Raw genomic sequence first — 27,744 nt, forward strand, 5'->3', positions numbered from 1 at the left:
GAGAGGGAGATATATATAGTTTTAATAAAACCCCCATGCACAATTAAACTTGATTAAAAGCCTGGAGAATGCTAAAAGTAGTAATGAGTCCAGGAGGCTGCAGAGCAGAGAGTACAGGTGCAGCCTTCCTGCAGTCAGGAAATGCTGGCAAGTAACAGGAGACATGACTTCACTTGAGCATTGGAGAAGCAAAAAAGTTGCCTTGTCGTCCTAAGTTGGTGGCAGATTTGCTTTTGCTCCCAAATCTAAAGGAAAAGAAAATGAACTGAAAAAGGAGTCTATAAAAAAAGGTAAATTGTAACATTTAATATTATCATCTAAAAATAGGAAGCCCTCCACAACTACTCTGTAAACGACTCTTTGTCACCTGAGATGAGAGAGGGGAAACAAAACCTTTAGACCTTTTTAAAAAGGGGGTTGTTATGGCTCCAGATTACCTTTTAATGCCTACTTGCTAGCTCAGGTCTCATTCAATTTTTCTTTCAATAAGCTTCGGTGTGATAGGAAAAGAGGCCTAAGGAAGCAGCCCTATTTTACTTTCAAAGCCAGCCAGTTCCACGTACCTGGGCGTGTTCTTGGTGAGGGTGGAGCGGACTCTCTGCGACAGGGAACTAGATGAAGGAGTCTTGAGAAGCTGATGCTCAGGAGTGGTCACGGGCCCCAGTAAACTCACTTTAATCAAAGTTAAGACATATTTTTAAAGGAGGCACAAAAAGGAAAGCACCCTTGTCAGTGGCCAGTTTTGAGTATGCCATGAAGCACTGAAGAGCTAAGGTTAGAGGCCCAAAGTCCCAGAGATCATTTCTGTCATTGTCTTGTAACACAGCGGTGTATCTTTTGAACTGTGCGGGCAACTGCTCAATGAATAGCTGACTTTCACTTCCTGATTGAGGCCATTCTCAAACTCCAGCTTTCACAAATCTAACGTCTGATCATTTGGTTCTTAACCTGTATTAGAAAAAACAGTATGCTTTCTTAAAGAGGATCTTGGGGCACCTGGGTGGCTCAGTCAGTGAAATGCCCGACTCTGGATTTAGGCTCAGGTCATGACCTCATGGTCATGGAATTGAGTCCTGCATCGGGCTCCACGCTCTGTGTGTGTGGAGCCTGCTTGAGATTCTCTCTCTGTCCCCATCTCTTTCTGCCCCACCCCTGTTCGTGCTCTCTCAAAATAAATAAATAAACGTTTAAAAAAAAAAAAAAAGGGATCTTGCAAAAATAAAGAACAGGTCTCCAATGCCAGTAAAAGTTGGAAGAAACCAGCCTCGTGCATTTTTGGTGGCAATACAAATTGGCAAAAGCCTTTAAGAAATCAAGTTGGTTATCAACAATAGCCAACGTATGGAAAGAGCCCAAATGTCCATCGATGGATGAATGGATAAAGAAGATGTGACATATATGTTATAAATAACACCAATTCTTAATAGAACATGTAACTAAATTATAGTTTACAACCATAAAAGTGATACATAGTAACAGGAAAGTTCTCACAATATGCTACGTGAAATAAGATCAAACTATATCTGAATTGTTATATTTTTAAAATATCCATATGTATATAAAGAAAAGGAGAACCATGTTTCATGAACATAAAAAAAAATAAGGATAGTAGAACTGTACTAATTTTCTTTAATGTTAGAATCCTCATAATGAATTTAAAATTTTTTATTGAAGAATATGAATTCCAAATAGCTCTAGCAAAGGCAGGAAGAGAGTAAATAGCCAGAACTAGAGAAGAAGTCAGGTCCCTTAAGAAGCATAACTTGGGGGGCACCTGGGTGGCTCAGTTGGTTAAGCATCTATGATCTCAGCTCAGGTCTCAAACTCAGGGTCGTGAGTTCAAGCCCTACTTTGGCCTACTATTTAAAAAAAAAAAAGAAAAAAAGCACAACTCAGGCCTCACCTTTAATATCTGGGGTCTGTGGTGTTGAAAAGGCATTTGAATTTTCAATGACATGCATGGGGTCAACGTTCTCTTGTTCTACCATCATGAACCGACTCCAATATTCCAGGGGCAGTGAAAGCAGGCACTCTACCACCTAAAAAGCCACCAAACATGTTAGCACACCCCCAAACCTCAGGGCTTACCTCTCAGCACTCTCTCATTTTATCATGTTATACAAGTTTTTATATATATATGAAACGTTACACAAGTTTTTGTGTATTTATGAAATACATTAAAACTCGCATAACATTAACACACATACGTGTTACACACACACAAACACACACACACACACACACACACACACACACACAAAATGCACTTGTCTACCTTGGGCTGACGTTTGATGTCCTGCAACATTACCACTGGATCTGGATTAGGCACTGCATGGGCAACTATGGTAGGCCCAAAGACTTTAGCCAGATTAGCCACATCCATTTTAGTATTTGGGCTCTGAGCCACTCTAAACAAGAGAACATTCAATTAGAAGACTTTGTCCATCCACTTAAATGCAGACCAAAATACAAGATCTACCAGAAAACAATTCACCCCTCACGTTCCCTCCCTAACACCCAACCCACATTATGCTCCCAGTGGCAAATTCCCAACCTCTCAGAAACAAGTTTCTGCTGTACTCACCTCTGCAAGTGAATCATAAGGAAAGCTAATGTGTCTCTGTTGGCCTGGGGCAGGTCACCAATAGCCTGGTACATGGCAGCTTTGCTGTTGTCCTCATCTGGGATTTCTGTAAATGAAAGGAAAGCACCAAGAGGCCTAGACTTCTTTCTCTTGACAGCGGGCTTCCAAGTGATCGACCACAAAGTGTCATCTATACAGTAAGCTTCTGAAACTTCTGATTAGGTTCATGACTGAAACGAACTCCAGTTTCATTAACAAGCAGGACACTAGCCAACAGCTCAATATTAGAAATCGGAACCTTCACAAAAATCGGCCCCTGCAGTTAGGGAAAGCAGCTAGCAAGCCTTGTGCTGGGAAGGCAGGCCTACAGCTGCAGCGACTACAATTACCAAGAAGGTTTTCATCTATAAAACATGTTCAAGGGCCCACTATGTACCAGGTACTATTCTAAGTGCTCAGGTAAAGCGGAATTAAGCAAAGACTTTGCCTCATGGAACTTACATTCTATTAGAGGAGTCAGTCAAAAAGCAGGTACCTATCAGGTAGTGATACACAGGGGAAGCTAGAAAGTAATGGGAGTGGTTATTTTGGACAAGGTGGTCAGGAAAGGTGTTTTTGAGGACAAGACACCCAAGAAGAAACCCAAAAGAAAGAAAGCGAGGAAGGAAGGGCAAATCATGCAAATACATTCCAGGCTGAAATAATAACAAATGCAAGGGCCTCCAGATGGGAGTGAGCTTGTCAAGTGCTAAGAGTCGCAAGAACCCCAACAAGTGGAGAAGAAGAAAGAAGGGAAGGGCATGGAGAGAAATGATGCTAGAGACGTAAGGAGCCGGCTCATACAGGTGGGGTCTCTGGGGCCACGTTAAGGGCTGTGGATCTTATTCCGAGAGTGATGGGAAGCCACTGGAGATACTAAAGACAGAAGGGCTATCATCTAATATAAATTTTAAAAGGACCCCTCTGGATACTATATGAGGATCACACTGTCGAGGGCCAGAGTAGAAAAGGGAAAACACTAGGTTCTTCTGTCACTCCAGGATGAGAGATGTCAAGAGGGGTAGTAGTAGGAGTGGCAAATTTCAATTTTAAGATAAATTTTACAAGACCTCTGCTGACAAGATTTGCCAATGGATTAAATGTGGTGTGGGGGAAAAGAAACCAAAGATGGCTCCAAGTTCAAAATGACAATCTCAAACTCTACCAAAAATAACAACAACAACAAACCCTGTTAGCGCCCTGTATAGTTTAGACAGGAAGAGGACAGGCACCAGGAACATGGATACAGGCATTCTTCATCAAAGTATTTGAGCATCTACTATATGGCAGGCACTGTACCGGGCAGTAAACAGAAGAGTCAAAAATTCCTGCCCCTGGGGCACTCACATTCTAGAGTTAAAGATCTACTCTTACCTGCTGCTTCCATGAAAGTCTTGTTTAGCCGAAAGGTCAGAAGGGGTTCTTTGAGATTTCGAAGGAAGTCCTTCAGGAGGCTACAGATAGCATGGATATCATCCACTTTGCTGAGGAGGGGTACAGTTTTCACTCTGAGGAATTTCTCTTTCAGCTCTTTTACTGTCCGGTCACAGCCAGAGATCCGATACAGGCCTGTCTATTATCAAGGTGACACTTTCAGAAAGAACCTCCTAATCATTAACACAAATAACAGATTCACGCTCTCTGAAGGTTGACTCTTACCTCTGTCAGCCCTCTCTGCTCAATCTCATTTACGCAATGGACAACAATGGAGGGAATCATTGGAGAAGTCTGGGACACATAATCTGCCAGGATTCCCTGAAAAGGGAGAGTTTTAAGTTATTATTTATTACCACTTAGACCAGCAAATGAAGATGAATAGGAAAAATGTCTCCAAACTCATGCTCAGGTTGGGACGTCATGTTTACTTTTAAATTCCTGTTCCCAAAGCATACATTAGAACAGAGACTCTCCGTTTGTTGTTTTTTTTTTTTTTCCTACCTCCACACCAGGACTGGTTTCTGGTCACGTACCACATTCTTGCATGAGCAAGTAATATGACCACTATCTACAACTCTACTCCTGCTTCTCTTCTACTCAAGGGCCTCAGAAAACAAGCAATGACAAGATTAGAGGTATAGCCTTTAATATAAACTAATTTATTATTCTAAAAAAGAAAACCTTTTTACACTTTTATTACTCTTAGTAAGAAAAATTATTTAACACAAATCACAGTTGCTCGGGACACAAACATATCTGTAGGGGAGAAATCCATGGTTCTATATCAGAGTACAGAAAATTTGTAACCAATTACATGCACAAATAAGAACTCCTAAGATTAAAAAAAGTAACAGTTGATTTGCTGGGGGCTGGATAGCAGCATAATCATTTTGTTTTGAATCTTAACACTGGTCATACAATAAATAATTTATTAACAGATTGAATCAATGTTTAGAAATAAGCAATCTAATCTTAATAGCCTAGTATAGAATATCTCTAACATAAGAGAAAGTACATTCACAGATGCAATTACAGGATGGCTGGGATTTGTTTCAACACAATTCACTACACGGGGCCAAGAGGACATGGGGGTATTAATAAATCAAAATTGGACATGAAGTAGTAATCACAGAAGTTGAGTGACAGGAACCAGGGATTAGTTATTCTAATCTCTCTACTTCTGTATATGTTTGAAATTTTACAAAATAGGAATAGAGTGTGGAGGGGAAGGAAGAGAAGAGGAAAGGAAAGGAAGGGAAAGGAATAAGGAAGGAAAGGAGGAAAGGGAAGGAAAGGAAAGAGTATGAGTAGGGAAGAGGGGACAGGGTGGGAGAAAGGGAGGGAGGGAGGGAGAGAAGGGAAGGGAAGAGGAGTTTGGTGTAGAAAAGTTACTAAATAGACAAACCCAAGCAGGACTCTCCTGCAAATTAACATTTTATAATTTCTCTTCAACATTCATGGAAAAAAAATATGCTTCGTATCACTTATTTTAGGATAAAAACGGACAGTAAGCTTTGGAAAAGCTAAAGAAGCCATAACACAAGGACAGCTCCCACAGCTGTCATACATGTGGTCATACCTCTCCAATCTTGACAGGTGTTCCTATCAGGGTAGGAATGCAGGGAAGGGGACAGCGGTCCCGACATTCTGGATGAGAGACCACACGACAATCTCGACACTTCAGAGACAGCTTGCCAAACTTTATCCGCTTTCCACATGGAACACAAGATTCAGGTTTAATAACCTGAGAACAAAAGAGGGCAGAAAGAACAGAACGGTCTGAATTAGAAAATTATCATCATCAACAACCAACAACCTAATTCCTTTACAGTTATTTGTGTAATTCTCGCAATAATCCTACAATATAGGTTTTGTTTTCTTTGTTTTAAGATAAGGGAATAGAAGCAAAAACAGCCTGTGTAACTTGCACAAGGTCATCCACCTAGAAGTGGGCAGTGTAGAGTAGTGGAAAGAATCTGCTGACAAGGAGTCACAGAACCTCCGTGTTAACTCTGCCACTTACTGTCCTGTGGCTCAACAACGCAATTGATTCTTCTGAGCCTCAGTCAGTTTGCTTGGGTTTTTATGAGGAAATCCAATGGGACAAATGTAATACATGCTATTTTTAAGAATACAATGTAAATATGTATCACCGAAAAGCATAAACAATTGTTTCTGAAAAATTGGCTTTGTTTTAATTTAACATTACTCACAGAATGGAAAGATACACACCTTCTGTAACCAGCAGTTAGCCCTGATAAGTGGAAACGAAAGAAGGAGACGTGACATTTAACTTTCTAACACTAAGTTATTTAAATCTGCTCCTGGTATATATTAATTTCACAATCAAAAAACTAAGTGTGCCCTAAGGTGCCTGGGTGGCTCAGTTAAGCATCCAACTTCAGGTCAGGTCGTGATCTCATGAATTGTAAGTTTGAGCCCCACATCGGGCTCTCTGCTCAGTGCAGAGCCCGCTTTGGAAACTCTGTCCCCCTCTCTCTCTGCACCCCCCCACTCACACATGCTCTCATGCTCCCTCTCTTTCGAAAAAAACCCAAAAACTAAATTAAAATTTTCCATTAAAAAGATAAATAAACAAACATTAAAAGAGAAAAAAAATTAAGTGTGCCCAAAAGAAGGAGAATCACGGATCTACCGTCTTAGAGACAAAGTCATGCAGGCGCATCCCTCCGTTATTCTGTGGAGTGCCGGAACTGTCTGTCTCCGTTCTTGGCTCCAGCTGCCTGCTGCTCAAGGTAGAGTCGCTGTTCCAAGGTTGTAAGGTACCTAGAAAACAACCAACTTTAAGCCTTTGTGTCTTAATATTTTGTCCCTTATGAATTTTAACCCTGATTCTAAAATAACTGGTAGACAACCAGTAATTTGTAACCATAATCAGAAGTGACTACAACAGCTATGCAGAAAAATCAGTTCAAGAATAACAAGTTATACACAAGCGGCCTAGGCCAGGCTAGCAACCCAAAGGCAGAGTATGATACCGTGCAGAAACGTGCAAGAAACGAAGGAAGGATTCTAAAAAACCAAGTCTCCCCAAATTTTACCAGTTGCTTTACACAGGCAATTTAACCAAAAACCCAGTGGACCTGTTTTCCTTCGGCTTCTCGTCCAATATGGCACAGTCTCAATTGTAGACACAGCTTCAATGGGCCCACCATCATTGGGAACAGTCACTGTAGTTTTTGCAACTATGGATTCATTCCCCTGAAACAAAAACAGAAATGAGCGAAGAATAAACATGTGAATCTAATTTCCCCTCCGCTAAACACCCCTCCATAGGGTGTTTTGGAGTGGTTGAAAAGTTCCTGAATCTTGGTCAGAACTTAAGGACCCAGCTCAAAACACTCTTAAGTTGAAACCTCATACTTCAGAACAAAAAAACAGGGGCACCTGGGTGGCTTCATCAGTTAAGTGCCCGACTCTTGATTTCGGTTCAGGTCATGATCTCACGGTTGTGAGATGGAGCTCCCCCTCGGGCTCTGTGCTGGGCTGGAGCCGACTTAAGATTCTCTCTCCCTCTGTCCCTCTCCTGCTCACACACACACACACTCTCTCTCTCAAAAACTAAAAACTAAATACACAAATAAAAAGAATATTGAAAAAAATATATACAGGGGCGCCTGGGTAGCTCAGTTGGTTGAGCCTCCGACTTTGGCTCAGGTCATGATCTCACGGTTCGTGGGGTTTGAGCCACGCGTCGGGCTCTGTGCTGACAGCTCAGAGCCTGGAGCCTGCTGCTTGGATTCTGGGTCTCCTCTCTCTGCCCCTCCCCCGCTCATGCTCTCTTTCTCTCTCAAAAGTAAAAAAACTGAAAATATATATATGTGTGTGTGTCACAGAGGCACACATACAAGCAATGAAGAATCAAATATAAAGCTGAGAGTTGTTTATTCAGAGTAATTCCATTCATAAGGATGATAAGGATCCTATTACATTGAAAAACTCACCAAATCTCTCTCTCAAAATAACACTGCAATGTTGACTCAGGATTTTTAATGCTTGGGGCCACTAATCTCTGATGTGTTCACAACCACAATTCTCTTGGCCTGAATCTTCTTACCTGGTCTACTGTGGAGCCAATGGAACGAGTCTTCTTTACAGGTCCAGGGGGACCATCAATGAATTGTCGGCTACTAGAACGCTAGAAAGGAAACAAAGACCAATAAGTTCAGTGCCAAATAGAAGATCTGAAGCACAGAAGACAAAATTATTCCATGAGACAACCTGGTGCAAGTCCTAGCTACCAGGGCTATGGTAAATGACAATGTGCTCTCTCCCATTCTATTTCCATTTCTTAAAGCTTACATTGTACCAATACAAAAATGCCCTCAGTGCCCTAGAAGAAACAAGCAAGCTTTGGAAAAATCTAGATGACAGCACCAGAAAGAGTACAGCTGTAATCCTATCTAAGTACATGAAGACTCTGGAAACATATGAAGTACCCTGAACAACTGCACACAGACAGATCTCCGCATATCCCATTATACACACATTTCATCTGAAAATTTTATTAGAGTACAAAAGTACTGCGTAAAAATACATATGACAACTCAAAACAAACTTAAGTATATCCTTTTTCACCCCATGAATGAACTGAAGCAGCCAGAACAGTGAAATAGGACAAGATTCTGTCCTGAGTTCCTACCTTAAGGAACATCAATGCTGCCCCCCAGCATAAATTCATTTTGTAGTCAGTGTTTAACAATGACTAGAGCAACAGGTCAGGAATGCTGTATCTAGGCAAAAATTCTAGAGAAAATCCTTTATTGCTATTTTGTAAAAACGGCAACAAAAATTAAACAAAACCATACCTACCCTCTTTTCTCTCTTCTTCAGTTTGAAAGTCTTTACCAAAGAAGAATCCCAATCCTGTTGACAATTACAGTGTATTAATTCTTTCCTGTGGTTAGGCCTCCCCTAAACCCTGTGCAAATAAACTTACAGAGAACTTTAAAGGCTTTCTGACTCAGGCTACCTAACTTAAAATTTGAGGAGAGGGGAAAGGGAGGGTCTCAAGTGTAGCTACAGAGCGATAGTATGTTAACATGCTTTCTTTCCAAAATTGAAGCTATTATAATAGAATCAGGAATCAATACCTCAGAGGCAGAAAAGGTTAAAGAATCAACTTCTGTCGTGATTATCTCCAGTGCCTGGTCCTTTATTTCTGATTATTTTTTTTTATTTTAAATTTTTTTTTTTTTCAACGTTTTTTATTTATTTTTGGGACAGAGAGAGAGACAGAGCATGAACGGGGGAGGGGCAGAGAGAGAGGGAGACACAGAATCGGAAACAGGCTCCAGGCTCCGAGCCATCAGCCCAGAGCCTGACGCGGGGCTCGAACTCACGGACCGCGAGATCGTGACCTGGCTGAAGTCGGACGCTCAACCGACTGCGCCACCCAGGCGCCCCAATTTCTGATTATTTTTGTAATTAGTTTTAGAACTTACAGAATCTTAGGCACTATACTGATCGTGTTAGATGTGATTCTTGCTCTTAAGGGATTATTATTACTTAATCAGATGTTCTGCACAATATATACCCACTTTAGTTCCAGTTTAGGTTTTGTTTCTCAAACATCCCTCTTCCTTGGGCCCCAACAAAGACATTCACCACTAAAGAATTATTTTTTACTGTAGTCTAGCTTCACTTCACTTATTTTAACCATTTACATTCAGTTTTAGTAGCTACCTGTGACTTCCTTACTCCTCATAATCCCTGAAAACACAAACCCCAGAAACAGTAGTACATAGCAAATAGTAGCTTAGCTAAATAAATTTAATCTCTCCAATTCACAGTCAAGTAATTTAGCTACTGATGGTTTGATTCAGTTTCGGTTACAACAGATATACCATAAATAGGTCTAGCTCCAAAATCAGCTATGAATATGTTCTACTTTTTTAAGTTTTTACTTATTTATTTTGTGAGAAAGAAAGAGCCAGAGAGAGGGAGAGGGACAATCAAAAGTAGGCCCACACCACCAGTGCGGAGCCTGATGTGGGGCTCGAACTCAAGGAACCATAAGATCATGCATGACCTGAGCTGAAACTAAAAGTTGGACACTTAACCAACTGAGCCACCCAGGCACCCCATTCTAGTTTTATTATATATTCCAGACCTATTCATATCATTCCTTATTTCAAAAAGGGGTACTTAGTATTAGTACTTCTATCTATAAAATGGCAATGATTTCCTCAAACACTGATTTGGGACACAACGCTCCTAGCCCATGTAACAAGTAGCTGTCACTTATTTCGCTATCAGAAAACCAACCACGGATAACCTCCTGATTTACTGATTTGCTAGCTTTCAGCCAGCAAAACAGGAAAGATACACAAACCAATAAACCACCAGCTTCTGAACATCAAACAAAGACTGAAATCTCAGGAGATGACCTTTTATGCAGAAATACCACCTTACGTTAAGAAAAAGGTGCTGCCCCACAAAAGCAAGGTAACAAAGAATTTAGATACATTAACCATTGTTGAGCAAAGCATTATAGAGTGTCTGGAAACTCTGTCAGTCTTCCGGCAAAAGTTCCAGAGCATTGGTTTCTTTCTAATTGTGAAGTTAGTTTTCCTCAAGAATCAAACTAATTCTGAAATAAGGCACAAGCCTATTGTTTCCAAGAGCAGAAAATAAACCCTGACTGGGTAGAGTCTTGGTAACTTTTTTTTTTTTTTTTTTTTTTATTGCTAGCTGGGCTTTTTAATAAGCCAAGATATAGTCAATTAGTATGAGTAGTTCACAGATCCGTTAAAGAAATTTAACCTCATGCCAAACCCTGAATTCTATATTCTCGCTTCCAGAAACTAAATGTATAAGCCAGTCTCTTACAGCTCGTGTAGACTTTTATCTTAAAACGCTAGCTCAGTATCTATAACACATCAACTATTAAAACAGTAATAAAGGAACTTCAGAGGACAGGAGATATTCCTAAGGGAGCAGGGGTTGAAAAAAAAAAAAAAAAGACAATTCTCAGAGATCAAATATATTCATTACCAGCGATTCGTCAGTCTTGTCAAAGCTGATATCTGATAAAATGGAACCAGATTCGTCAATAGTTGACAATCTAGATGAGGCAAACAATACAGTATTAGAGAAGACTGTGAATACAAAATCCATGAACACCCAGAACGAGTCACAGTGGTCATGTAACACCAGCAATTTCACAGCAGTACTTTCCTATGGAGACAACTACAAGCTCAAAGCCTAGTTTGTGGTGGTTGCTTGCTATGGTTTCCATGGGAGAGCGCAGCTGCACGTGCATGAGTACACACGCAGCAGGCTGCTTTTTCAGCAAAGACTTCACAGCAGCAGTTGAAAGTTACAGTTGGGAGCATGGGTGCTACTCCCTGCGGAATAGGCTACTAAAAATTCACAGGCAGAAGAATGAAGTTTAATCTGATCCTAATTGTGGTTGCTTTCTACAAGAAAGAGTATTACCCAGCATTAGCTTTTGAAGAAATTAAGCCCATATATCTTCTCAGTTATAAAGATTCCCCATAAAACAACCAAGCAACAAAATAAATAGCTTTAAGAGTGCTGACCTTTCCCTACGTATTGTATTGGGGGTGTTAAATTCAAAGCCTGGTTGAGACTATTTAAATAGTGATGCAGTGGAACCAAAATTATGGTCTGGTCTTGTCTCACAGAAGGCCTTCTAAACCCGAAGAGCTACAAGAGATCTCTGGAGAGTAAACACTGAAAGTATTGCTGAACTGCCACTTTCACCTTTAGGTTTCTTAGCAATGAGTAGGATTAGTTATTGATGTGCAATTTAGCGCCAACATCAAAATTTTACCCAGGGTGAAACCACATCCTAAGGAAAGATCAAAAACAAAACAAGATAAAAGAAATAGGGAGGCCCTTGTGCCTTTATTTCCCACCCACCCTTCCTCCAAAGTCTTTTTCTGCTTTATTCAGCACACATTCCAGAAGCTGTATATTTAAGAGTTCAGATAGCAAGAACTTCTGACAGCTGCATTGCTTGTGATCAGATAACAACAGATGCAGTTTCCCCACCTTTTGTTCCCAGCATTGCCGCTGGATGGTTGGCCCCTGTTGAGAAACGCCAGAGCTGATTTTTGCTCCTCACTTAGTTGAATGCTGCCAGATGTGTCACACATGAGCATCTCTCGAATCAGCTGAATCTGTCTTTCCTGCAGACCAAAGCAGAGCAGAACATCCTAGCTAACCAGGGGAGAAAGCTTCACCTCAAATTTATGGGACAGACAGACCAGAAGACATTAAAATACAGCATTATGCAAATGAGCCTCCAGGAAGTCTGCTACACCAACAGCATATTAATTCACATCAAGCCCAGATTGTGTTTCTGATTTCTGACTGGTAAAATGAACTCCATATAGAATAGTGGGGTTTCTGCTACTAGACTTTTGGGTCAACCTGCTAATCCAAGACACTATTGCAAAATCAGAGTCCTAAAATAGATTTCACATAGCAAAAACAATTTAGTGTCATTTTATCAGGACAATTATTGGCCTCTTTTACGGATCAAAGCAGCCACCCACCTTTCTAAACGGTGGAACAAAATGCATTAAAATGGATACAAAGCTGTGACGCACTGGAACCAGTCAATTTGAGCTTACTGAGGCATTTAACACTGTACCAAGATGGATTAGTGCCTCCTCGTAAAGGCTTTCCTTTGTATCATGACCCACCCTGGTACATCAAAATGATAGTGTTCCCCGTTAGTCACATTGCTCAACTGGCTGAATACGCCCAGCCCCTGACCCTGAATCAGGAGCGGTAATGAAGGAAAAACCTAAGAGTTGTCTTGCCTGTATCAATAACAAAGGACCAGCTACCGACAAAAGGATGAGGACATTCTGGGTAGCAGAAGAGAGAGCCAACATCTTGTGACAGATCAAGCATACTAGGAATTCCCTAGTTTTCTCTAAATTCTCATTTGAAATGTATTAAGTCAGAGTTTCAAGTGTAAAAGAGAAAAAAAATTTCAATTTCAACCTATGAAGAACAGGATTTCCTACACTGCAATTTCAGCTCCCATCAAGGCCAAGTTGTCATTGGACAGGTTGCTTTTAGTTCTATAATGTGGAAGAAAGGGAGCATAACCGGCGGGTGGAAACGTTACCAGATGACGCTGCCCCCTCCCCCCACCGCACGGTTCTGGCATAGAGAACAATACACACCAGCTTCTCACAGTCAGCCTCAGCTCGCTGTCTCCGTTTGATCTCGACATCCACCTGATTGCGTGCGTGCTTCAGCTTAACATCCAGCGCACTACGCTCAGTCTCTGCTTTCATCAAAAGATCCTTGTACTTCCCCAGCTCATGGTCTGTTCTCTGCCACTTTTTACGGAAATCTTCAAAGTCCTTTGCCAACTGGATGAATTCTAAGGAAAGGGGGAAACTTCAGTCATTCAAGCACCAACCAGGGTACAATGCTCTAACGAATGAGTCCTCTAGTTAGTTTTCCTCCAAATTTTTAACTAAGGGATCAGCTAGACTCTGGGCAAATCTACCTGAAAATAACCAGGAGCAGGTCTGGATATATGTTCATCACCCGACATGTCAGCTTTGTGGAAAGCAATTCCTGTTTCGATAGGCTACTTACTTTGGCTTAGCCAGTGGCATCTGCTATGGAATACGGAAATCATTAGTCACCTGGCTCCAGATGTAATAACAACACTGAAAGCTCCTGAACAGAAGGCAATCAAAGGGGGATACCTTTGGGGCAGCTGTCACGCACCAGGACAGTTACAGCTATAAAACAAAAACAGCCTCCTTTAGAGTCACGCATTGTTGTGCCAGAGAGACGTTAAATAGCAAATTCAAATATAACTGCTGTAATATGCTCCGGTAGATGTAGATTAATATTATAGATGTCTAGGCCTGCAATTCCGTTCAACTATATAATTATACAAATATTGATTTGAAAGTAAAGAGCCAATTTGCTTGTGCTGTTTAACACTGCCCTGAAGGGTATGCAAACATTTATGTGGGAAAGACACAGTAAGAACAGATCATAGTAACTTAGGGTGAGTCACTGATGGCAGAATGTGGACTCTCCTCAAATGTCTGCAGAGAGAGCATCACTTCCAAGGCAGTGCCTCAAAGCAGGATAACCCTGGTGCATTCACACTTGCCACCTGCTATTTGGCAAAGACTATTCAACACTGCCTTCCTATTTTCCAGTTAGTTACCTTCAATCTATCTCTAGGCATCACTCCCCACCACAGTCATGGAGGAAGTTCCCAAGGTGTACATCTGCTGCTGGTCAAACTAACCCAGTTTACAGTCGAAACTAGGCCACAGGCACACAAAGCTAGCAGATTCTTGAGTAGTAAGGGCACTTTTCCTATTTGAATTTAACCTAAGAGCACAGAAACATGAATATAGTGCCCTTTTAAAGCAGTTTTAATAATTTGACTAAATTTCATACCTACAAACTAGGATGCCAATTCAATCTAGAAAAAGCAAGTCTTACACATAAGGACACTTCAGTTTATAACAACAGGTTTTAGCAGAACAGGGTATTATGACCTAGTTATCTTAGACAATGCAAATATCAAAGATACACACACACACAAATATGTATCTACATATAGCTTTAAATGGTATGCTGGTTTTGTTAACAGTTTAGAACACATTACTATGTTTTTTCCTCCTGAATTTAAAGAAAAAGAGGGGCACCTAGGTGGCTCCATCAGTTAAGCACCCAACTCTTAATTTCAGCTCTGGTCATGATCTCATGGTCCTGTGAGATTGAGCTTCACGTTGGGCTCTGTACACTCTCCCTCTCTCTCTCAAAATAAATAAACATTTAAAAAAATAATAAAAGAAGGGGCACCTGGGTGGCTGAGTCAATTGAGTGTCTTACTTCAGCCTGGGTCATAATCTCACGGTTTGTGGGTTGGAGCCCCACATCGGGCTCTCTACTATCAGCTTGGAGCATCCCCTGCTTCAGATCCTGTCTCCCTCTCTGCCCCTCCCCCGCTTGTGCTCTCTCTCACAAAAATGAACATTAAAAAAATAAAGAAAAAGAAAGAAAAAGAAAAACAATATTTCCTTTTGCATATTTATTTCAACAATGTAGACTCACAAAACTTTTTTAAAGAGCTCGTTCTTAGCCACATTCACTCTGGCAATTCATCAAGTGGTACACTTTATGATTTGTGTACTTTTCTGATGTAATAGCACTTCAATATCAAGAAATAAAGAACAAGAAACACACTTTTCAACTATACATCCAAAATCTTTCTAGCTCCATATTGAGGTCAATTAAATATTTCTAAATACAGTGCTGCACACACACTCAAATATTTAGTGAATTGAAAAACAATTTTGAGGAAAGATTTCCATTGGACCTAATTGTGCTGGTTTGTTCTTTTTTTTTTTTAAATTTTTAACATTTATTTATTTTTGAGACAGAGAGAGACAGAGCATGAATGGGGGAGGGTCACAGAGAGAGGGAGACACAGAATCTGAAACAGGCTCCAGGCTCTGAGCTGTCAGCACAGAGCCCGACGCGGGGCTCAAACTCACGGACCGCGAGATCATGACCTGAGCCAAAGTCGGACGCTTAACCAACCGAGCCACCCAGGCGCCCCGGTTTGTTTGTTCTTTAGGATACTCCTCCTTGGTAAGTCTTGTTAAATTTGAGTTTTAATCCCTATTCATTGTTAATTGGCATATATTATAGGTCCAACCAAATTGGACAAAGGAACTCAAACCAAATAAAGTATAAGTACATTTCAAGGGAAGACTTCCTATATTAATCATACAAATGACTAAATCATTAGTGCAACTTGATTTATGTTAGACCAAAATCAGAACATCTGTGTACCTACGATACTACTTACATACAATTCTGTTATGAATGAACTAAGTTTGCTAGAATGGGTCAAAATGGCATGTTAGGGACATGGGTGGCACTGAGCCACTGGGTGGCTCAGTCAGGTGAGCATCTGACTCTTGATTTCGGCTCAGGGTCGTGGGATCGAGCCCTACACCAGGCTCCACTCAGTGTGGAACCTATTTAAGATTCTTGCTCTTTCTCTCTCTCTCTCTCCCTCTGCCCCTCTCCCCTGCTCACACCGTCTTTCTAAAATTAAAAAAAAAGAGGGGGGGAGCGCCTGGGTAGCTCAGTCAGTTAAGCATCCAACTGTGGCTCGGGTCAAGATCGCAGAGTTTGTGAGTTCGAGCCCTGCATCAGGCTCTGTGCTAACAGCTCAGAGCCTGGAGCCTGCTTCGGATTCTGTGTCTCCCTCTCTCTCTGTCCCTCCCCTGCTCACACTCTGTCTCTGTCTCTGTCTCTGTCTCTCTCTCTCTCTCAAAAGTAAGTAAACTTAAAAAAAAAAAAAAAAGGCACTTTACATCACAGATCAGGAAAAATTTTGATGTTGGAGATCAACAAACATGGAATTTTGGGGACGCCTGGATGGCTCAGTCGGTTAAGTGTCTGACATAGCTCAGGCCATGATCTCACGGTTTGTGAGTTCAAACACCGCATCAGGATATCTGTAGTCAGCACAGAGCCTGCCTTGGATCCTGTCCGCCCTCTCTCTCTGCCCCTCCCTGGCTCACACACGTGCTCTCTCTCTCTCAAAAAGTAACAAACATTTTTTAAAAATGGCATTTTTTGGTCAGTTTGTGAATCACAATGCAAATTAATGTTAGCCCCCGTCATGAACTACATGTACAAAAGATTAAACTCAAATTAGCTCCTCTAAAAAGTTATGTATATATTAAACTATGAAATGCATCTATCAGAAAGGCGGTAAGAGAAAGGAGAATTCCTTAAAACAAATTGAGGATTGGGGTGATTGGGTGGCTCAGTAGGTTAAGCATCTGATTTTGGCTCAGGTCATGATCTCACGAGTTCAAGCCCCACATTGGGCTCCATGCCTGTGATGCGGAGCCTGCTTGGGATTCTCTCTCTCTCCCTCTCTGCTCCCCTCTCTCAAAATAAACAAACTTAAAAAAAAAATTGAGGATAATCTTTGATTCATTAAACACACACACACACACACACACACACACACACACACACACACACACAAACAGAATTTGGTTCATAGTTTAACAAACAGATTAAAACAGTCCCACAGATCTCGTTTTCTCAGCTCACTCCTCCTGGGGCCTTGCACAGCCTCTTCCCTTTGTTTTTCCCCCTACTCTGAGCTTCTGAAGGGCAAGGGCCCTGTGTCTCTTTTATTTCCAATGCCTTATAGTGCACAGTAGGCACTTTACTCATTGAACAGATAAATGAAGAATTGCTGCTCAGATCAAATTTATTTATTTATTTGTGAAATGTTTATTTATTTTGAGAGAGAAAGAGAGTGCAAGCAGGGAAGGGGACAGAGAGAGAGGGAGGGAGGGAGAGAGAGAGGGAGGGAGAGAGGGAGGGAGGGAGAGAGGGAGGGAGGGAGAGAATCACAAGCAGGCTCCGCACTGTCAGCACAGAGCCCAATGTGGGCTCAACCTCAAGAGTCAAACGCTTAACTGACTGAGCCACTGCTTAACTGACTGAGCCACCGAGGAGGTGACCCCAGACCAAATTTAAACTCCAGGCATCCAAGCCCACCTCACCATCTATTCAAACTTACCTCCCACCGTTACACATTACTCTTTCTTGTCCCTGCTCCCAGAACAGACCCATGCTCATTTCTGCCTTCTCTCATGATCAAGCTATGTACTCCAAACAGAATGCCCTACCTACACTCTTCTTTATGTATCCATTCTTCTAGTCCCATCTGTTCTATGAATCCTTTCCTAATCTGTTTGCTCCACATTACTTTTTTCTATACTTCCCAGAAGCATATATTTTAATACTTGTTTTATCTTCTGTTTCATAAGACACCTGTCTCTGAAACTTAAATACCATAATCTTCTTGAAGACAGGTCATGTCATACACACTGTAATATCACCTAATATATAGCATAGCACAAACCCAGCATTGTGTTAGCACACAACAGGCACCTGATAAATATTAATTATATTTATTCCTAATTTACACACCAATGACCTCAAAAAATTTCAGGCAGCTCATGATAAAATAAAAATCATGTAGACTAGGGAAAACAAAGATAACAAAATACCTAGGCTATTAAAGTCATTTGATTTGAATATTAACCTTCACTCTGATATTTCAGGAATCTAGGACTTAGCTTTAAAAAAAAAAAAACAAACCATACAAAAAGGAGAGAGAAGAATGAAGTTACTATGATGAAAGACAAGAATAAGGAGTCTGGATACTTAGTCATAGGAGGAATTCCTAGGATCAAAGAAGAGGACAGACTTAGGTGGTTGCAGAAAGGAGATTCTAAGGGAAACATGGGTAGCTCAGATGGTTAAGCATCCAACTCTTGATTTCATCTGACTCCGTATTGGGCTCTGTGCTGACAGCGTGGAGCCTGCTTGGAACTCTCTCTCTCCCCTCTCCCTGCTTGCAAATGTGCGTGTGCCCTCTCTCAAAATAAATAAACATTAAAAAAAAAAAAAAAAAAAAGAAAGAAAGAAAGAAAGGAGATTCTAGAGTCTAGAAAACACGAAAGCACTCTATTTCCTCAAAAGCCAACGTTCTGAGTTAAGGATCTGGAGAGGGAGGAAAAACATACCTCTATTCTATAACAGTAATCAATGGGAAGATAAAAATGTGTTTATAAAACAAAGATACCTGTAAAAATAAATATCTTTTTTTTTTTTTGGCATAATTACTTCCAAAGTATTTTCACAACTGGTATCTCGTTTTATCCCCCAAATGCTCATAGCACTCCCACAAAGAAGATAAAGACATTTGAATTCCTATTTTACAGATGGAGAAACAGACACAAAAATAAGTTAAAAGCCAGCACTAGTTATTGAGATTCTAAACCTCAGATTCCTCCCTCTGCCCCCATATCCTATCAGCTACCTCCTCCTAGAGATCTTATTACCACAGTCTCTTCTACCCCTTTCCCCTTATTTCCATCTTTACGTCACAAACACCATTCCAGGGGGTCACAAACACCATTCCAGGGGCGACTGGGTGGCTTAGTCAGTTGAGCGTCCGGCTTCGGCTCAGGTCATGATCTCACAGTTTGTGAGTTCGAGCCCTGCGTCAGGCTCTGTGCTGACAGCTCAGAGCCTGGAGCCTGCTTCTGATTCTGTGTCTCCCTCTCTCTCTGCTCCTCCCCCACTAGTGCTCTCTCTCTCTCTCAAAAATAAATAAACATTTAAAAAACAAACAAACAAACACCATTCCAGTTAGGGCTTCTCCTGCCTCTTTCCTGAGCTATGGCAACTGTGCCCTCATCGGTCTCCCAGCCTCCACCTCTGCTTGGGTAATCTTCCAAAAGTTCCGCTGCGATCATCCCATTCCCCTACTCCTACTCCCCTCAAACCCTGCACCCACTTGCCTCCACATAAATACCCTCTTTCATCTGTCTGCTGGGATCTCACCCTACATCTAAGGTTCCACTCAAACCCTACTTTTGTCCATGAAGCCACTCAGCCAGTCATCCCTTTTCCTCAACTTAACATGTACTAAAAGCTGTTTTAGGTTTTCACTAAATATTTGAATGAGCCTGAATTTGAAGATCTCTTATTCAATACTCTTCCCCACTAGACTCCAAAGTAATCCATCTTCTGAGATGATATAACCTCAAAGAGAAGCCTAATTAGTATGCCATCATGGTTACTGAGCTGGTATCAGATGATAGAGCTATGGAACAGCTATTAAGAGAGAGAAAATAGAATATTGTCTTAAAAGGCCTGTAAGTGGATAAGAGCTATTAAAAACATCAAATTAAAGAAAATGCTGAATGGCATAAGCAAGACACCATACTAAGCACTGTGAAGATTAAAAAAAAAAAAAAAAAAAAAAGTTGAAGACACAGTTCTTACATTACTTTTATACCAGTGAGGCTGACTTAAGAGCAACACTTACTAAATTAGGTATTAATGAAAATCTGAAACAGGAGAGGATGGCAACCCAAAGAAAAGCTGATAAAAATAATTCCCTTAGATCACTTTAGTCAGGGCCATCAGCCCTACCTCCTTTCTCACTAATCTACTTCCCAGCCCACTATTCTATCACCACCTCCTTTTTCTCCCCAGCTCTCTACCCAATTTCAATCCTTTATTACTAAGAATCAAATACATGAAATAGGTGAAAGCAAATGAACAGTCCCATCTTCAAAAAGAAATTATGACATTTTTCTCCTCTTCAATTGAAAATGTTTTACATCACACAGGGGAAAAAAGCCCAGGGTAAAAAATAAAGACAACTACTAAAAAAAAAAAAAAAAAAAAAACATCCTTGGACCTTCAGATTCTGCCCAGTTCTTGGTATGAAAATGAAATTGGCAACTAATGCCAACTATTCAATGGAAAGAGAATCTTGATAATGAAAGAAGTCTGCGTGAACACATTTAAGAACAACTATCAGAAAAAAGTGACCAGTTAGAATGAGTGTCCATTAAGCTTTGACCATGGATAAGTGACCATCACTTTCTTTTTAGGAAACCCAAATGAAAAACAATTTTAAGACTGGAACACACTTCAGTTTTGCAGAAAACTCAGATTTGAAATCTGCTTTTCCTCTCCACACAGGCCAACTCAGAATGACTTACGGAGTTCATTTCCTTCACTGAGAATCTCCACCCGGCGTACAAGCTGCTCAAACAGATTCCGCAAATTCAGCATCGTCGTATCCATCTTTCTGCCAAGAAATCAAATATACATTAGGGGTCCTGCCTTCTCCCCCAGACAAAAGATTCAGTAGCAATGCAACAGTCATCAGGGACTAACATCTGGACTCTTCCATTTGTAGCTATCATTATAAGGATCTCAAGCCAACAATTGGTATTTTGTACAATCTTTATTATAAAAACAAAGCTGGAATGTTTTTAACACTCATTTGAAAATCAGAAAAGCATTTCAGACCTCCGAATATAACACCTCCCTTCCTGCCTACTTCTTTCCCCCCACTCTGCAATCATTCTGGAGCTCTGAGGAAAGCAGTTAGGGACAAGCATGTCAGCTGATTACTAGGTGACCAACTATAAAATGTGGTTCTCAGTCTACTGATTAATATAATGTTTTTGCCACTTTAATCCTTCTGGACTGTGAAGACCTTCAATGTAACTTAAAAGGTTTATTTTTAATTTCACTTTTAGCTAGTACCCCTATTGCAACTGCCTTTTAAAATGCAGGACATGGTCAGCACATTTCCTACCAACGGCACAGATGACGTCACACGAGTGATTAAGTGAGGAAATTGCCAGCTCAGCAGCACAAGAATTATTTCTGTAATGCAGGGCTCTCTGGACTGTGTGCAGGGACTATGTCTAATAAATTTATACTAAGTATAGGCAAAGGATTATGTTGTACCACGTTCTGGCATCAAGGAGACAATACACCACCTTCACAGTTAGAAGGGCAAAGGAAAAAAATCATTTGCTACTGTATTCTGTATAGCGAATTTCAGGCTTCGTATTTCCCCCCGAAAGACCTGCTGATATTACATTAAAAAGGAGTGTCCTTACAGGCAGTTCTGTTCTGAATAGACTTTAACTGGAAACACTTTGAGGAAATAAGATCTTCATTTAACAGTCAAGAAAAAAAAAAAGACATCAACTGGATGTCACAAAAATTATCAAGGAAATGAAATAAAAAATAAATTTCATTTGAAAATTGAATTCCTCAGAAATACCATTAAAGGATTCTTATGTTTCTCCAAATCACCCCTTCTACATTCTAGTACAGGTCTTTATTTGATGCATCTAAATAAAATTTTAAGAACTCTTTTATGAAGGTTTAGTGATTTTACAATGTATATAAGATTGTACTGTAAGCTAGGAGGGTCGAACAGGGTGTAAAAAAAAAATCCACAAAGGATAAAGGAATAGATAAACATAAAGATATTTTCTATTAAATGTTAATTATTCATTTGTACTCATAGGATGATTGTTCTAGTAGCCAAAAAGCTTTCAGTTCAGTTCTAAGCTTAGAGGCAACATATACCTGAATCAGGGCTGGAAACCAAGATTTTCAAATGGCAACGTGTCTGTTCCAAGCTACATAATCACAGCAAGCTGCTAAGCAACCAGACTAACAAATTTATTACAAAAATCTCTCTAAACTAAGAACAAAACTAAAAGAATAGCATTAAAACTGACAGGAAGAGTCTGGAAGTCCTGAAGATGCCCATGACTTAACAATATGACAAAACAGGCACATATACCCAAATGCTACAGGGCAGGAGCAGGGCATTCGGTAGCTTATTCAAATGATGATTTCCTTTGGCCCCTGTAAAAATGGGAAGACACTGATCAGTTTTAACGTAGGGCATTGATTTCCGTCATCTCAGCACTTATCTATGTATTCTGAGACCTTAAGACCGTGAATTCGGTACATAGGAAAACTATCTGCCCAAGAACGCAGAAAAGGAAAATTTCACAATGCAACTAGAGTATTAAAAACTGGTTTAAAAAAAAAAAAATCAGAAGGTTTGATGTTTTAAATGACAATACAATAACCTGATCCTTTCTTCCCTTTAAAAGAAATCCTCACATTTTCTCAGGTTCCTCTAGCCCACTATTCTTGCCTATGTTCTTTATGAGTACCACTCACTAGAATGAGTGAGGGTTGTGGAGGTACTCTCTTGAAAACACAACCCGATTCCTAAAAAGACTAAAGACACAAACAACCTACCGGGGACATCTCCTGATCACAGTAAGTGTTACCTCCTGCAACTACCTGGACCTACATTATTCTCCACACATGCTGCCTGGTACCCAGGAGATTACTGTTTAACTGAACTCCCAGTGCTCTGCTATAAAACAAAGAGGTAACCCTTAACTGCCAGACTGTCAGAGTCTCCAGATTTAGAGTTTTATGAAGAACTTATGAATTGTTTTCTGTTCTTCCCTCTCAACACCAGACATTCCCTAAAATTCAATCCTCCAGTCTCTAGAACTTCTCAAGCTATCCCATGTTAGTCACTATAGCTCTCCAGACGATCACCTGCTCCTGAACACAGCCTCTCTCCTAACTCCAGTTCTGTAACTCTCAATTTGTTTGGGATGCCCTGGAGGTGTAGCCTGATTCTGAGACTTTGTTCTATCTTTCCCCCCATACATATTATTAGCAACTACTCTATCCACTCAACTACCCTACCGACTCCCAATTTTGATTTCCTTATTTTTATCATTCACTCAGTTCCAAACCCCAGAATCACCCTTGTTACTCCCCTCTAACATCTGTGGACTCTTCTCTCATGTGTTTTATACCCATCCCCTCATCACTGGCAGGCCATCATCACTCATTTCAACTGACCTATCCCCCACTGCTGTGTGTTGGCATTCAGACAGACAGACACACACACACACACACACACACACACACACACACACACCACACACCCCTTGCGCTCTAATTTAACTTTACCATGTTTTGGGGCACCTGGGTGGCTCAGTTGGTTAAGCATCATTTGAGCCCCATGTTGGGCTCTGAGCTGACAGCTCAGAGCCTGGAACCTGCTTCAGATTCTGTGTTGTCCTCTCTCTCTCTCTCTGCCCCTCCCCCACTCACGCTTGGTCTCTCTCTCTCTCTCTCTCTCTCTCTAAGAAAAACAAAAAACTTTACCATGTTTCTACCCTATGTCCTGGGTAGACTGTACATGTGAGAGAAGAAACCTTACCTTTGGCACTACTGTACTACACACACTCAATATTTAAAAATAAATATTTGATAAGGGCGCCTGGCTGTATTAGTCAGTAGAGTTGTGACTCTTGGATCTCGAGATTATGAGTGTGAGCCCCACATTGGAAATAGAGTTCAATCAATCAATTAATATTTGCTAAATGAAAATCAGAGAACACACACACACACCCTTGATTCTACTGTCAAAAGAATTTCCATTCTACCTCAACATCAATGTGTAATATAGATGAAAACTGAAAGAACGGTTTAAAAAAGGGGTTGTTTGTACAGAAGCCCTGGGATCAAGTTTTAGTTCTTCTATTTACTAGTATTACCTTGGGTAAGTCAAATTCTGAGATTCATCTATAATTGGGAACAATAGTGCCCCATTTACCTCACAAAATATCACCAATTCATGCAGGTAGAAGTTTTATAGTGTATAAACTGAACCTTACTATTAAAATATAGGATATTAGAAGGGTGCCTGGGTGACTCAGTCAGTTAAGCATCCCACTCTGGATTTCAGCTCAAGTCATGATCTCAAGGTTTGTGAGTTCAAGCCCCATGTATGGCTCTGCCCTGACAGCACAGAACCTGCTTGGGATGCTCTCTCTCTCCCTCACTCCCTCCCTCTGCCCCTCCCCTGCTCACTCTCACTCTCTTTTAAAATAAATAAATAAACTTAAAATAAAATAAGATATACGGTATTATAGTGAGTATGACATTTTTTGGTTTTTTGTTTTGGTCTGATAGTTGTCATTTACATCCTACCACAGTGATTACCAAATCATAGCTGGAACCCAGACCAAGAAGAATGGAGAAGATAGCAAAAATCTGACCAGGTCTAGGCTCTTTAGCAAGCTGTTTTACATGAGGCTTGTAGCATATGAGAATAGTTTTTCCTCTAACACAGGTTTACTTAGGGTAATCCAAAAACAGCACTAGCAAAATATAATCCTCTTCTCTTTATATGCTAGGGGACTATGCATTTTTATTAACGTTCTATAGAAGTGACACTCAGGAGTTATTTATAGATGACAAAAATATCTTTCTGCATCAGTACTAACTCTGATATCTCAGCCAAATTGTAACTCAAAAAGCTAAAATTCACTCATCCTATTCAATGTCAATTAAAAATGGTCTTAATTTTCCTGCTGGGTCACATTTTCACCCATATGAATACTCCTTTATTTCTCTCCCTTTATTATTTAGCTCCATAGCTAGGAGATACACTAATGTGAAAGGAAACAAAAACAAAGTCATATTGTACTACATTGCTTTGCAGCTGTAAAACAGCTGTCACTTTTCACTACAGAGGCAGCTGCCTTTTGGGAAAGCTGAAATGATCCCTGTGTGTAGCAAGGAAATCAGTTTGTGGAGCACTTTAAACAAAAAGGTGCTAGAGAATCTCAGCTGTTATTGATGAGAAGCCCCAGAGGTGGAGAAGTCACTATGTTACAGATTCCCAATCTGTGAGTATCCCTAAGGGAGCAATTTCACATCACCAGAAAAGAGTCTCAGCTTGATGTGATTGCTTTGAGTCCCCAATTTAATTTCAATCACCCAGCCAAGAGACAGACATCGTCCTTCAGAATAACAGACTATTATAGATCTTAACTGCAGAGTATCCCGGGAAAAGTCTCTATCCTCTCCTTCCTCCTAGAAACAACATTATTAAGAGACCTATACATCACATTTTAGATGCATCAAGGGTGTTAAATATTGTAAGACAAAGCAATAGAAGGTTGTCTGAGTTTTCCAGGAAAGAGTTTTAATGAAAAACATCTCAGGAACATTACTAAACCTGGAAATTCTCAAGAATTCAGCAATACAGGTTCTCCCCTGCCAAAGAAAACCATTCCCTAAGACAGTCTCAATACTGTAAGATTCTTTCATATGAAAGCATTTCAGAGCAATTCCTCTTCCCAAATGTCCAGCTTCTGCTTCACTATATCAGAAGCCTCTACACAACTGCCAGGCAGAAGGAATATCTTGAAACCAAATGTTCTTAAGAGCAAATCAATTGCAGAAAGAGTAAACAGAATGTTCTCAGTCCAACATGAATGAAGACTAAAATAAAGAGATGAGTTGAATTATTTCTTAGAAAATTATTACCAGTTTAAGATACTAAGTTTTCTTTTTTTTTTTTTTTTCTGATTCTGTAAATTCTTCCCATTCTGCAGTTTCATTCTTCAAGGTCTAGTGTAAGTCTTACCAATTTCACTAAAGCATTCCCTAACAATTTCAGTCCAAAATTGTCTCTTTATTATCTCTAACACTCATTTGGCAGATATAAAACACTGCATCATACTGTAAATTTTCTAAGTTCAAAACAATGTTTTTTTAATAATGAAACTAAAACCTCATCACCCTAAACAATTACAAGCATGTCCTTATCTAATCTTTGTCCATTATATACTCATATTTCATAATATTGCAATCATAGATTGATAGAATTTTGTGTTTTGCTCTCCTCTTTCATGTTTCCATTAAGTTACAAAAAGTTGATTAGCAATTATTTAACCATTCTCTTCTTTGGGTATTCATGTAATTTCCAGTTTTTCTGTTACATCTACCTGTAATCCCTTGCATGGTTACACCCTCACCTCCTGCAGGGATTTATTCAAATGCCATTTTCTCAGTGAGGTCTTTACTAACTACCCAATTTTCAACTGTAACCTATCCCTCCAACACTTCTCTGCTTTGTTTTCCTCCAAAGCACTTATCTCCATCTAACATATGTATATATTAACTTATTTAATTGTTTGTCTCCCCAGTAGTTTAAGTTCAAGGAAGGCACAGATTTTTGTCTGTTTTGTTCATTGCTGAGTCCCTGGTGCCCAGAATAGTGCCTGACAGTTGGCAAATAACTAATATATATTCACTGAATGAATGAACATTGCTGTGAACATTTTTTTTCTTCAGGTGGCTATATTCCTTAGAATAGTTTCCAAGGCTGGGATGACTATATCGCAGGGTAAAAAACCTCTTATAGCTCTTGATAAATATTGCCAAAATAGCTTCTAAAAGGGCTATACTAATGTAAAGTATAGTGTAGAGGCCTACTAGATTCACCACAGTTTATCTTTTTAAGTTCTATCGCCCCAAATAAAGTGCAAGCTCCTTTAAGACTAAATAAGATTGTCTTGTACTTATATTATGCACTGAATAAATACGTGAATGATTAAGCTATAGGAAAAGCGCCTTCTCAACACTTTCACGAAGTCGAAAAGCTCACCCCACACACTCAAGAGAATGATAAGGACACTTCCTTTAAAATAGGAAAAAAAAAAAAAAAAAAAAAAAAAGGCTTATCTTCTCACCCACCCCGCGTCGCTTAAACACTCCTTCTGCCTACGAACGAGTTCCAGCGAAGAGAAATGTACGTGAAATTGCAAAAGTAAGGCCTCGTTGTTCCTAATTAGGATGGGACGGGCAAGATGTCATTGCCTCCGCCAACCTACCTAGATTACACGCAGCCCACAAGGAAGAGGGGCTCTGCTTCAAGCCACCCCAGCCTCTCAAATACCAGGGCTTCTCCCTTCCAAAACCCCATGCTCCTCCGAAGAGAATGGGAGTATTACCTCACCCACTCCCAAACTCTGTATTTAAGTGAAAGTCACTTCTTTGGGGGGTGGTTCCTGCCCAGTTCAAGCCATCACCTCAAAAAGACGTCCCCGGCTTTCCTCAAAACACAGCGCCGAGAAAGAAACCCTCCACTCCCAGCCACCGCCCCTTCGGGCCACTGCCTCCCCCGGCCGGTGGAGACCCCCAGAGGAGGGGCCGTAGGTGCCGGCCTTCTCCCCCACCCCCGCGGTGGCGGCTCACCACCCCGGACGCTCTCCTACCACAAACCCAGAAAGTCAGACGCACTTGCTCTCGCAGCCCCTAGCGCCCACCTGGCCGGTTCCGCCTGGCCCCCACCTGGGCCGCCTTCCACTTCCCTCCGCACCTTATCCAACGGCAGAGCAGCAACGCGCCTCCGGCTCGGGTTTGAA

The 27,744-nt window shown here is 40.6% G+C and overlaps 1 protein-coding gene across 7 annotated transcripts; it reads right to left on the reverse strand.

Moving 5' to 3' along the window:
* Positions 1-27,744, reverse strand: RACGAP1 (Rac GTPase activating protein 1). Of its 7 annotated transcripts, XM_042992242.1 has the most exons (19): positions 23,492-23,509; positions 22,287-22,351; positions 20,674-20,762; positions 13,786-13,821; positions 13,249-13,451; positions 12,101-12,237; positions 11,078-11,147; positions 8,894-8,947; positions 8,139-8,219; positions 7,165-7,282; positions 6,717-6,847; positions 5,640-5,804; positions 4,283-4,378; positions 3,998-4,196; positions 2,585-2,690; positions 2,276-2,408; positions 1,904-2,039; positions 564-672; positions 1-245 (listed from the first exon to the last, which is right to left on the reverse strand). In XM_042992242.1, exons 2-19 carry the CDS (start codon positions 22,313-22,315, stop codon positions 170-172), a joined length of 1,968 nt encoding a protein of 655 aa, XP_042848176.1. In that variant the 5' UTR covers positions 22,316-22,351; positions 23,492-23,509; the 3' UTR covers positions 1-169. The 7 variants fall into 7 exon arrangements, with proteins under 7 accessions (XP_042848176.1, XP_042848179.1, XP_042848181.1 ...); XM_042992245.1 differs by lacking the exons at positions 22,287-22,351; positions 23,492-23,509 and adding an exon at positions 27,646-27,744; XM_042992247.1 differs by lacking the exons at positions 22,287-22,351; positions 23,492-23,509 and adding an exon at positions 27,699-27,716 and having other exon boundaries at positions 20,674-20,758.

The sequence above is a fragment of the Panthera tigris genome, chromosome B4 (assembly GCF_018350195.1).
Source record: "Panthera tigris isolate Pti1 chromosome B4, P.tigris_Pti1_mat1.1, whole genome shotgun sequence".
Lineage (NCBI taxonomy): Eukaryota > Metazoa > Chordata > Mammalia > Carnivora > Felidae > Panthera > Panthera tigris.

Coding starts and splice junctions, on each gene's coding strand:
- RACGAP1 (XM_042992241.1), bottom strand. CDS start 22,253: ATGGGCATCTTCAGGACTTCCAGACTCTTCCT. Junction 20,763..22,221: donor AGGACTTCCAGACTCTTCCT/GTCAGTTTTAAT, acceptor ATTTCTTGGCAG/AAAGATGGATACGACGATGC. Junction 13,822..20,673: donor CAGTGAAGGAAATGAACTCC/GTAAGTCATTCT, acceptor TTTGTTTTATAG/CTGTAACTGTCCTGGTGCGT.